Raw genomic sequence first — 13,604 nt, forward strand, 5'->3', positions numbered from 1 at the left:
CTTCACATGTTGGTATTGGTGCTGTTTTAAGTCAAGAAGGAAAGCCTATTGCATATTTTAGTGAAAAGCTAAATGATGTTCGATCTCAGTATTCTACTTATGATTTAGAGTTTTATGCTATTATTTAAGATTTGAAATTCTGGAGATGCTATTTGGTTCAACGAGAATTTATTTTGAATACTGATCACGAGGCTTTACGGTTTTTGGGATCACAAAAAAATCTGAGCAAAAGACACGCCAAATGGGTTTCTTTTTTACAAGAGTATACTTTTTATATCAAACATAAAACTGGAGTTTTGAATAAAGTTGCTGATGCTTTAAGCCGAAGATCTCATTTGTTGATAACTGTTACTTCTTTTGATTTTTTGAAAGACACTTATGCAAATGATTTTGATTTTAAAAACATTTGGGATGCTTGTTGTGCTTCTGGAACTGATCCTTCTGCTCAATTTGTTATACATCAAGGTTTCTTATTTAAGGGAACTAGACTTTGCATATCTAAAAGTTCTTTGAGAGAACAACTTGTAAAAGAATTGCATAGTGGAGGTTTGGGAGGACATTTTGGACAAGGAAAAATAATTGCTTTAGTTGAAGAAAAATATTTCTGGCCTCACATGAGAAAAGACATTGCTAAACTGGTTAAACAATGTAAGATATGCCAGGCTTTTAAAGGAACTGCACAAAATTCTGGTTTGTATACTCCTTTACCTATTCCAAATAAACCCTTGGAGGATATTTCTATGGACTTTATTTTAGGCTTACCAGTTACTTTTCGAAAATATGACTCTGTTTTTGTGGTAGTAGATCGATTCAGTAAAATGGCACATTTTATTCCTTGCAAGAAAACTTCTGATGCTTCTCATATTGCTGATTTATTTTTTAAAGAAATTGTTCGTTTGCATGGTATTTCTCGAACTTTTACTTCAGATCGTGACACTAGGTTTTTAAGTCATTTTTGGAGAACTATGTGGGCAAAACTTGGAACTACCCTTCAATTTAGCAGTGTCTATCATCCTCAAACCGATGGGCAGACTAAGGTAGTAAATCGAAGCTTGGAAAATTTGTTAAGATGCCTTGCTGGAGAAAAACCATCTGAATGGGATTTAGTGTTGCCTCAAGCTGAGTTTGCATACAATAATTTTGTTAATCTTTCTATTGGCAAAACTCCATTTGAAATTATTTATGGGCAACATATTCCTCATATTTTGGATAGAAATTCTTTATCTCTTCCTAAAAAAACTAGTGCTGAGGCTTTTGAAACATTTGACCATATAAAAACTGTCCAACAACAGGTTTTTGAAAAACTTAAGAAGGTTACTGTTAAATATAAGTCTACTGCTGATAAACATCGAAAAGAAGTAAATTTCAATGAAGGTGATTTAGTGATGGCTTACTTTTGTCGCTAAAAGTTTCCTGTCGGCACTTTTAAAAAGCAAAGTAGAAAGAAATTTGGCCCTTTTCCTGTGATTAAAAAATTAGGTGCTAATGCCTATCTACTAGATTTACCAAATACTATTGGCACTTATCCTGTTTTTAATGTTTCTGACCAATTTTTGTATGAAGGAGATTCTGACGATTTTGTAGATGTTGAAACTTTACCACTCTCTGCTCCTTTGATAAAGTCTGAAGATCAAGTCGAAGATGTTGTTGATATGAAAGAAATTAGAACAAGGCATGGAAAACATAAAAAGTTTTTGGTCAAATGGAGCAATAGACCTTTGACAGATTGTACCTGGATTGATATTGCTGATCTAAAAAAGAAAAATTTGGAGCTTTATGAACAAGTTGCTGATACGTTCTCATCAGGAGATGAGAATTTTCCACCAGGGGAGAATTGATGCTATCAAGAATTTCTGTACTTTTCTTTTATTTAAACAATAGTATATTTTATTTTTTATTTTATTTTCTTTTCTTTTTTAGCTATCCAATGATGGGAAAGCATCCAATGATCATGGTAGATTGTGCATAAGGCTTGGTAGACCTTTGGTTTGCTAGCTCGATTGGTCCTTGGCCACTGATGGTTCACGGGTTGGCTGTTGGTTCTCGGGTTGGCTGTTTTGGAGCATTCGGTTTTGAGCTTGTTCTCTAAGTTGCTTGAGCTGAAGTTTAGTAGCTCATTAATATCCAAAAAGGTACCTCATTAAGAAGAATTACTTTTGGAGTGGCCTTGTCCCTTCCCCTTCCCCCTTTCTTCTTGTCTCTTGAGAAACCGTGACCTGCCTCTTTAATAGTGTAAATTCAATGCAGTATATATTATGTGGAAATTGCTGTTTTTTTCGTGCTGGGCCTCATTGAATTCCTGCCGGCTATTGTTTCCCGTGCTTGGGCCTTTTTTCGAAACTTGTGGCCCGTGTTTCATGAATCCTTGGCTCCGTGAATGTCTCTCGATTTTGGCTTTGGGCTGTTTGTTTTAAGAGAAATGCATTTGATGTGACTCTTGGCATTCTCTATCCATGCCTAAATATATAGAGAGATGTTGTGGAAGGAGTTTAGTTGATATTTGTGAGCATATTTGCTATTAACCTGCGGGTTTGGAAATCCGTCGTGGCTCTTCCACCTTCTTTCATTCCCCTCCGGAAATCCTGCGGGCTCTTTCCACCTTGTTTCTCGGGCTTCTAACCTCTTCGTCTCTCCGCAAGTGCTACTCCACCTGTATCCTTCTTCTCAACAGTGAAGCAACTTTCGGGTGTCGTGTTTTGGTTGATTTGGGAGCATTTGGACAATCTTGCAGTGGTGGACCATCGGTTTGCTAGTCTTATGCACTTTTCTTATTTAACCTACAATTCGATGCATGTGAGGAACCCGCTCTGACGGTTGTCTGAGGATAGCGTCTTTTTAATTTTCTTTATTTCTCCTAATATTTCTTGTTGTGTTTGTCAAGTCTTAGTTGTCTGCTTGTATTTTAATAAAGTTTGTTTTAAGTTCTATCCATTGTGTCAATTTCTTCTTGTGTGTCTACATCAATATCTTATTTTGTGCCATTGGGTTTTCCAGAAGCCTCAAAGCCCACGTAATGAGTTCAGGATTTGAGGCGTACGCTTCAAGTTTACTGAGGCGCGCCTCGCCTCACAGTTGTGAGGCGTCCGCTAGGCGCATGCTCGATACCGAGCATGTACTGAGCGGTACATGCTCGGTACCGCTCAATATCTTTCCATACAAACAATTTTTTCCATACAAACATCAAAATTACTCTTACAATAAAAATTTGTAAGAGCCCCCGGAAACCGCCGCAGGGGCGCTGCCTCTTAACCCCGTGCCTTATCGGGCAGGTCCCTTGGACCCCCAGCAGACCAGTATATTGTTGTATTCATCATCTTTAGTAATAGTTGTTAGTGTTAGTCTGCTTCTTCATAAGTGCATGCTTTGTATAAATTTTCTTTATGTAGAATAAGTGAAGTATTATGTTTAGGGATTCGATATATTGCACTAATATATTCTTCTCATAAAGGATGGTCAGAAGGATAAAGCTGCATCATGTCATAGAAAAGATCCGGCATGGAAACATAGCACTCAGATGGATGTAGGGGGAAGTGATAAAATATATATCAATCTAAAATGCAATTATTATGATAAAGTTGTGAAGGGTGGTGTGATTAGGATGAAGAATCACCTTTTAAGGTCTCACAAGAATGTTGCTCTATGCTTCAAAGTTCATGATACTGTAAGGGAGGAGATAAAGTCATGCATGAATAAGTCTACCACATCAAAACATCTTTGACTGAAGCAATTTGAGAACAGAGTTGATGTTGGCTCTTACTACGGGAGTAAGCGCAGCATTAGGGATTCATCTTCTTCGATGAAGCCCGTTTCATTTAGGGGTGCTAGAGGGCCTAGGGATCATTATATGGTGGACACATCAAAGGATAGTCCTCCTATTACACGAAGATGGCCCCAAAAAATGCAAGGGAGGCACGAAGAAGAGTGTGTAAGGATATAGGCAGATTCTTCTACGAAAATGCAATTCCATTTAATGTTGCAACATCACCTGCCTATTACAACTTGATTTGTTCAACTGGATCATTTGGGAGAGGGTTCAAACCTCCAATCATGTATGATTTAAGAACATGGATTCTGAAGTAGGAGTTGGAAAGCATTGATAAAAGCATCGAAGAAATTAAAAAGACTTGGGCCCAAACATGAGTAATAACTATGTCAGATGGGTGGTCTGATATTAAACATAGAAGTCTGATCATCATTCTTATTAATAATCCTTATGGTATTATATTTTTAAGGTCAATTGAAACATCTGACCAGGTCAAAAATGCTGAGTTCATATTTGAATTATTAGATAGCATTGTTGTGGAGGTTGGAGAATATTTGGTTGTACAAGTTGTGACAAATAATGTAAGTGCTTACAAGGCTGCAGATAACAAACTTATGGAGAAGCGAAAACATTTGTACTGGACTCCATGTGTTGCACATTGCATAGATCTGATTCTTGAGGAACTGGGGGAACTATCTTAATATAAGAATGCACTTACTAAAGCAAAAAAAAAAACCAAGTTTATTTACAACCTCTCTTGGGTTCTAGCTCTTATTAGAAAATTTTCAAAGAAAGAAATTCTAAGGCCAGCAGCAACAAGATTTGCCACCGCTTACTTGACCTTAGAGAGCATGTTAGATGCTAGACAACCTTTAGAGGCTATGTTCACGTCTACACAGTGATTGAGTTGTGCTTGGATGAAGAAGGGTAAGGAAAAATAGATTAAAAAGATTGTTTTAAATGATAGATTTTGACAAAGTATCTTATATGCCATTACAACCACTAGATCTTTGGTTCAAGTTTTAAGAATGATGAATGTTAAGAAGAAGCCTGCAATGGGTTTCATCTACAATGCCATGGATGAAGCCCATGGATGAAGCCAAAAAAATGATTGCCTTCAACTTAGGAGGCGAAGAGGGTAGCTTTAGGGAAATTTGGAAAATTATTGATGATAGGCGGGAGCTACAACTTCACCGGCACTTGCATGCAACTGGTTATTACTTAAACCCTCAATATCAATATGCAAAGAACAAGTCTACAAACCCTTAAATAAAGTTGAGATTGTATTATTGCATGGATCGGCTAATAAGTGATACAACTGAAAGATCAAATGCTGACATACAATTGGTACCTTTTAGAAACAAAAAATGCTTCTTTGGATTACAACAAGCAAAGCATACAATTGTCAAACGATCTCCAGGTAATTTTATTTAATGTTTTAAACATTTATTTAAAAGTTATTATTTTTTTGCACTAATTAAACTCTCTTATATAAATATTAGTTAAGTGGTGGATTCAATTTGGTGATGGGACTCCAGAATTGCAGCGTTTTGCTGTGAAAGTTTTGGGCTTGACATGCTCTTCATCTGGCTATTAAAAAAATTGGAGTACCTACAACCAAGTACATACAAAGAGGAGAAATTGCTTGTCCACATTGAGGATGAATTCATTGGTGTACATTATGTACAATAGGAGACTTAGAGATAGGAATTTGAAGAAAAAAGGATTAATGGATGATGAAGATCCTTTGCTTCGTGAGCATGTAGCATCTGATAATGAGTGGTTTGCAGATGATGAAGTTGAAGTGATGCATTCTGAATTACAAGATGAAGATATAAATGTTGATTTATTTTATGGTCTTAAAGCATTTACATCCACCACAATTCAAGAACAAATAAAAAAAGGAATATAAATAATATATTTTTATTAGATTTTTATTAATGTATTACAATATTATTTATTTTAGATTGTTCAAAAATATTTAGGGAAGAGTAAGATAACTGATATTGAGGAAGAACCTGATTGGGAGACATTGGACTCTATAGGAGAGGAGAAAGGGGAGAGAGCAGTTCATCATAATGATGATTCAAATGAAGACCCCCTTAGTGATGACAGTGCTGATGACTTATGAGTTCTTATGTGATATGTCATTGCTATTTATTTTTGGAATTATATGTTAATGAAAAGAATACTATGATTTGGGAAAGATGAAGTTTGAGTTGAACTATATTTCATGTTGTCTTATTATTGAGATATTTTGATTTCACTTCATATCTTATGCATTTTTATGTTTTCTATATTATTTGCTCATTAGTATGTACAAAATTTATCATTTTATGTTTACTCAATTTTTTGATTTTGAGGTTTACGCCTCAAAACGCCTTAAGGCTTACGCCTCGCCTCACAAACAAAAAATGCCTCAATACCCGATTACGTAATTTTAAACATTGTTTTAAACTCCTTTTCTTGACCTATTCTTTTCTTTTATAAGCTTTTCCATTGCTTAATTTCTTCCCCTTTTAGAGAGAATTTCTTATTAGGATTTTCATTTGAATATTGAAGACAATGATGTACCTCACTATGAATATATATTTTTGGCATCTTTATAAATACTATAGCCAATTTAAAAGTTTTTGAATTGATGTTGATATTTGGGATGACGTTCTCTGGTTGGAAATTATTTGATTATGGTAAGAAATAGTCACCTCCTTTTTTGAAGGCAAAATCGCAATAGGACAACAACCACTTGAGAAAACTTCAGAAATCTGAGTGAAAAATGATTGATTTTACTAGCAAACAAAGAAAAACAAGAAATGATACAAGTTTCTTCAATTCGAGAGGAAGACACTACTCACCAAATTCCTAGCCAAGCGCCTAGAGCCCAAGCACAAGGAAGTTCTCAAATTTTCGATGAAACTCTAATTCTAACATTAATAACTAATCAAAGTCGAAGGAGAAATACAAAATCCCTAATGTTGACCGTAACTGCTGACCACCTCATAGACCCCCAAGAACCCACAACTCAACCACCCACAGAAACGACCCACGATCTCATCTGGGCGGACTGAAAGGGAAACTGCCCTCCTTACCTCCCGGCGTTGGGGAGGGGACGCCAGGAGCTTGCCAAAATTTTCAGTGAACAACAGGGAACTTGGACAGAAAATTGAAAATTGATTTGAACATAATTCAAACATAAAATCAATTTTAAATTAAAATTGAACAAATGATGTTGGACTTAAACTCGAACTGGATTCAGATTTGAACTTGATTTTAACAACATAGTATTAGAACGAAACATGAAGCTATGAGTTAAAGGGTATATTCATATTGCAAAGATGAAAATGCAAACTTGAAACTATTTTGAGGAAGGTTATGGACTATAATATTGCAATTATGAAAGTTACTATTATCAATGATTATACCTTAATGATATCAATGTCATATAATGATAAAATAGAGATTCAAGAACTTCATAAAATAATCTTCTCATCAAATCCTAGACAATTGAAAAGAGTAATGAATGGCGGAATGAGAATTTACTTACCCATGCAATAAAACTATACTTGGTATAACTCTATTAAGGGTGTTAATTAAAACTCATCGGCTTTTGACACATGTTTTTTTTCTTGGCCTTATAACACTCCTCCTTTGGCTTCTTCAATATCTGTAGCTTTGGATGTTGTGAGATAATCTTTAATTGAGAAGCTTTATCAATATTTTAATTCATAAATATATCTTGTCTCAAGAATATACAAGGACAAGGAAAGGGTGTAGTTTGCTAGTAGTCCAACAATAACTTAAATAAAATATAAACTCTATGCAAAATTAGATGAAACAATATATTAATTGACATCATTGTAATATAAAGTTTAATGTTAAAAACATGTTGTGGTGCACCAAAGCTCCTAAATGTCATATCTCAAACGCCACCGGTTCCGTAACATGTGTACAAGAGGACATAAGGTGTTCATATGCACTTAAATGAAATCTTGGGCATTGCTAAATAAAATCGCTAACACAGTGGATTATATTTAAATATTTTAAAATGTCTCTTATATATTAAATATGATCCCTTAAACTAAAGCGCATATACCATGCACATGCTCTGATAAACGTGTTAAAAGTACAAACACTAATTTCTGAGAATGCTGCGTAGGGTTAAATGCTACAAACTTGGATGTGCTCCGACAAACATGTTTAAGTTATAAATACAAATGTCCAAGAATGTGGCGCAGGGTCAAATTCTTACTAATGTAATATTCTATTTTCAAAATAAATATAACCCGCATGTGCTCCAGTCGTCACATCTGAGTCCCAAATCCAACGATTCGAGAATGCTGCGCGGATCTAATATTCAAGTCTCATCCTCCTCCTCGAAAAGACTGGAGTCGACATGACTCAAATTGCAAAATGCCTCCCAAATTTCTACGAAAATATAATTATCTTTAATGTCACTCCGATGATGATCGTGTTGACAGAAAATCTCAACCAGAAGGGTCAATTCTTAAATCTAAAAAAAAACCAATATTCTTGAAATGAAATACATCTCCTTAAAACTTAAAACTAAAAAATCATCCAACTTCCGCAACCGTTTATTAGGGGTGATAAATTTGAAATTAACGTTAGCTCACAAAGAGCGAATACATATCAGGTGTATCACTAAGATTCATTCTCAAATAGTATCTTGCCAGTAGAGATATGGCATGTGCCCTCTGATCGGGTGGTTTTGCTGCAAAATGGAATCATTATATTACGATTATGGCCAAAGTCCATATGTTTCCTAAAGGCTTCAAACTCTTGAGTAATGAATCATATGGTATATTCGATAGGCACAAAGCTCTTTGTCGGCTAAGGTGGACTCAGATATATCTTCTTAGACAAACACCAACCCAAGTTTACAAGGTATTCTTGGATGAAGCAACACATGGTTGCCGATAAGGTACATTCTGTCAGGTTGGGTTGACCACCTCCTCTGACTAAGTTGCCAGGTAACATGACAGCCCGGGATGACAGAATCATGGGATCTTGATCGGTCTCGTCTTCATTCCCCCCACCACCAGTTTTAAGTTTATGGTGATAAACTCCAAAATTCATATCTCAAATTCAAACCCTAAAATTGTTGCTATTATACGATGAGTTTACAACCTATAAAATCTCTTCAATAACTAGTCTTAATCGAAAGTTCTCTTGTTATCAGGAGGGGTAATTAACTATAGGGGCTTGAACCTATAGGAAACCAGAACTCAGATCATAAAATCCTCATAAAATGAGGGAGAAATCTCTGTGTAGTGTCTTATTTAAAACCCAATATGCCTTTTGAAAATTAACTCGAAACCTAAGCTCGTTAAAACTCTCCGCCATCATTACACTTAAAAGAAAAAAAGACTGGCGCGGAGAGGCCGAGAACACATTGTTGGAATTTTCGGAGCCCACACCTAAACAGCCTCTAATCAAATATTTCCCTCCCTCCAAAGCAATTTTTAATAAAGGTGTGGGCCCCATAGGAACAGTCGGCCCCTTCTGTCTCCCTTCCCTAGGTCGGCGGCTATTGTAGAAAATCAGTCCACTAGGGACCGGTTCAATAGGAATAGCCTGCCCCTCTTGGGCCAGTCTAACATTACTCCCCTTCTAAAGACTCACCTGTCCTCGAGGTGAAAAGAAGAAAATCGGAGTCTCACTCTCATATGGCTCCCAAGTGACCTTGAAATTGGGAAGATCTCTCCATCTGATAAGCACTTCCTTGTTTCCCCTTTTACCCGATTTAACCTCTCTTAACTCTAGTGGTTATAAGACCACTTCCAACTCCTCTATCAGTGTAGTTGGCAACTCTGCACTAATTGCATGCTCCCCTACATCTCTTCTCAACCTCAACACATGGAAGACTGGGTGTATGGTGGCAGATGGGGATAATTTTAATCGATATATCACTGCTCTGATCTTGTCCACAATCTCGTCGAGGCTAAAGTACCTCGGGGCCAATTTCTCGTTCCTCTTGTTACAACTGATCTCTACATGTAGGGTCTTAGTTTCAAGAATACTTTCTCCCCCACTTCATATTATATGTCTCTCTTATTTGTATCTGCATGCTTTTTTATGATTTGTTGTTCCCTCAACAGATGTTTCTGTAACTCCTCGAACACCTTGTACCTCTCCTCTAAGTACTGCTTAACTGAAGAGACTGGTGTGCTTCCTCTCCCAAAATGCACTAAGTGTGGGGGATCTCTTCCATACAACACCTTAAAAGGAGTCATCTTAGACACAGAATGGTACGAAATATTGTACCAATACTCGGCCCATGATAACCATTTTGCCCACATCCATGGTGTTTAAGAAGCAAAACATCTTAAATATGTCTCCAAATTTTGGTTCACCACCTCCGTTTGCCCGTCTGTCTGTGGATGGTAGGTAGTGCTTCTCTTAAGAACAGTGCCCTGCAACCTGAATATCTCCCTCCAAAATTGGCTAAGGAATACTTTGTCCTGATCCGACACAATCGATTCAGGAATCTCATGTAGTTTAATAACCTCCCTAATAAATGTTGTTGCCCTTGATACTGCGGTGTAGGGATGTCGTAAGAGGAAAAATTGTGCATACTTACTAAGTATGTCAGCCACCACCATGATGAATGTGAATCCCTCTGATCGTGGTAGGCCGTCTATGAAATCCATGGACACTTCCTCCCATACTCTGTTTGGAAGTTCCAAGGGTTGTAGTAGTCCTACTGGATCCATGACCATATATTTGTTTCTCTGGCACCCTTCACATCTCGTCACCATCTCCTCAACATCTTTATACATCCCCTTCCAGTAAAGCTCAGATGTCAGCCTTCTATAAGTCTTCTGTACTCCTGAATGACCTCCAACTGCAATAGATTCCAAGGGGCTTGACTTGAATTTGACATGACCTAAAATTAATTGACCTGAACTTAACCCTTTTGTTTATTATACATGTAGATGTCTGACTTGAACTCAACTTGATACAAACCCGATTGACCCAAATCCTACATCTCGGACATGACTAAGGTATATGGTTCAAACATTTTTTTGTGTCAACCCGAATATGACACGTTGAGGTGAATGAGGGTTGTTGACTAGTTGAGGAAATATTGCATTCTAGGCCAAACAAAATAAAAGGGTTATTTTCGATTATTTTCAGATTTCTCAGATCAACTCATATCTGACCCAATATGCATCATTCTTATTGAGTCAATTATGGACACCTCTATTAGGTTCCTTCTATTTTCTATTAAATCAACAATCAATGATGCTTGTTATTTACAGGTCTATGTCCTCTATCATTTTTTGGAAGTATCTTTCATTGCCATTTTTTGTATATTTTTCAAGACTCTCAAGCTGAATTCATTGATTTTAACAAAATTTTCCTTATAATGTCTACAAAACTGGAAAAACCAAGTAATTCGTGTTTATATCATTTCTTCATTGTGCTGATAATTATATTACTAATTTATTCTTTTCTCAAACAGGTTTATGCTGTTCATTTCAAATGCAGCAAGAAACTCATCCGTGAATATCCGAATCTCTTCAATTACACCAAAGACATTTACCAAATCTCTGGCATTAGTAGCACTGTTAATATGGAACACATTAGGAAGGGTTACTATGGAATGCTTTCTCTTAATCCTTTTGGGGTTATTCCAATTGGACCCAACATAGATTATTCCGCTCCCCACGATAGAGAAAGGTTCACTTATTAGAAATGTGTGCGCTGTTTTCTTCTTTTTTTCCTACAGATTCTTGGAACTTCATTCTGAAAAATATCCTTGTTGTAAAGAGCTATGGTGCTCGTTATCCTTTGTATGGCTGGATTGACAAATAAGCTTGTGCTTAGCTGTGTGCGCACTCTCACTATTTATGCTTGATTAATTTGTTATCATATGACAAATCTAGTTTGTTTTACAAGAAACTTTTGCTAGTTCTTCAGAAGATTTCACAGAGTGCTCCTAATGTTAATATTGGATTTGGTTTTGCTTGATTGATGATTAAAGCTGTATTCCCGATTTAAACTTTTACTCAATAAGTTTTCTCTGCGGGTAAGCATGATGCGACCACGTTGGAGCATCGGGCGGCTTTGCTCCTCCAATCCATTCTTACTCCAATGTTTGAAGCTAACGGCATTATTATTGAATGTGATAATTTGAATGTAATTCGTCACCTTCAAAGTTTCTTCCACTCTTCAGCTTGGATTTTGAAACTAGATGATGCTCCTAATATTGGAGAAATTATTCTGTGCGGACGTCGGATGCAGCTCTACGTTTGAATGTCACAGTACCGAGTTGCAGTATCGAGTCACAGTACCGAACAGTACGGAGCTGTGGTACAATAAAATGGTGACATGATGTATTCTGATTCGTCTCCGGACGGCATTCGGCGTCCGCTCACAATAATTTTTCCTGATATTGAGTTTCTGCTCCAATTTCACCAAGTTGTTTTTTTCACTCTACTTTGCATCCCTGCAACAAGGTTGCAGATTTTTGTGTGCAGGTTGCTCTTAATTGTAATTTTGTAAGGACAGATAGTCATAGTGACATTCTTTCTTCTTCCTTTTTGTCTATTTTGGAGGAACATGGTGATGGCTTTTACCTTCATAGTTGTACCTCTTTCTTTTTTATATATATATAGTTATACTGGGTGTCAATTCGGGTCAACCTGCCGGGTTCGAGTCGAACCCGACCCGACCCGTATCTAAACGGGTCAACCCGAACCCGACCCGTTTTTACAAACGGGTCGAACATTTCAACCCGGACCCGACCCGGCCGGGTTGCCGGGTTGACCCGACCCGACCCGCGACCTGGCAACGTTCTTCCAATCTTTTTTTTTCTTACTTTTCAGTTGTTCTGCTCAGCTTGGAAAGCAGGTGACCAAAGACAAGAAGCTGAGAAGGGTGCGTTCCATCATGAAATCCATGAAGAAAAAACTTGTCAAATTTGGCAAACGACAAGAAGCGACTGGAGACCAAAGACAAGAAGCGACTGGAGACGGCTGTGCAAAAACTTGATAAAGTTGCAACAGCTGGTTTTATACTTTCCTTCATCTTGTAAAACACGCAATGCAGGAGCTCAAAAGCAGCAGCTTTAGCTGCACGGATCACGTGAAACCTGATCCTTTGCCTAAAAATGATCTCATTGGGCGGGGTAAGGAATAAGGATAAGGAGCTTGTTATGGAGTGGCTGGGAATCCATCAAATGAGCATCGGGGAACTCATTTGTACATAAACATTTCTTTATTTTCTTAAATTAAACGGGTTTTCGGGTTGACCCGGTAACCCGCCGGGTCAACCCGACCCGACCCGTTTTATCAAACGGGTCAAATTTGTTAACCCGGACCCGACCCGTTTATCAAACGGGTCGGGTCCAACCCAGATTTTTCGGGTCGGGTCCGAGTCAGGTTGTCGGGTCGTGTCAGATATTGACACCCCTAAATTATAGTATTGCAAATGCATAGTTTCATCAAAAAGTTTTCTCTACTTTTTCTTTTTTAATTAGTAGACCTAAATTTTCAGCTTTTCTCTCATTGCTCGCCCCTCACCATCTCCCTATCATTGATTGCACAACAGAACTTCCATTCTAATCCAAGCTTGGGGAGAGATTTCTTGTTTTTTTCTGGTTTAAGAGTTGCTCAGCTTATCAAATAGATTTTGAATGTTATTGTTCTCCACTTTAACACCTACTATATAAGTAAAAGAACTAAATATAAACAAATGAAATAATAACTTTTCATAAAGAGGAAACGAATTGGTGAGAAAAGATAAAAAATGTTTCATTGACTCTTTACGGAGGATTAAAATTATTCTGAATTATATTAAAGGATCATTTGATTTCTTG

General features: G+C 37.1%; 1 protein-coding gene across 7 annotated transcripts in view; it reads left to right on the top strand.

Moving 5' to 3' along the window:
- LOC110112396 (glutathionyl-hydroquinone reductase YqjG) overlaps positions 1–11,706 on the top strand; it is a 33,170-nt gene extending 21,464 nt beyond the window's left edge. For all 7 annotated transcript variants that reach the window (XM_020844612.2, XM_020844623.2, XM_020844619.2 and 4 more), the window contains one exon: positions 11,247–11,706. In XM_020844612.2, coding sequence (XP_020700271.1) covers positions 11,247–11,477 — 231 coding nt within the window. In that variant the 3' untranslated portion in view covers positions 11,478–11,706. The remainder of the gene's footprint in view (positions 1–11,246) is intronic.
- Positions 11,707–13,604: the final 1,898 nt, after the last annotated feature.

The sequence above is a fragment of the Dendrobium catenatum genome, unplaced genomic scaffold (genome assembly GCF_001605985.2).
Source record: "Dendrobium catenatum unplaced genomic scaffold, ASM160598v2 fragScaff_scaffold_565, whole genome shotgun sequence".
NCBI classification, from domain to species: domain Eukaryota; kingdom Viridiplantae; phylum Streptophyta; class Magnoliopsida; order Asparagales; family Orchidaceae; genus Dendrobium; species Dendrobium catenatum.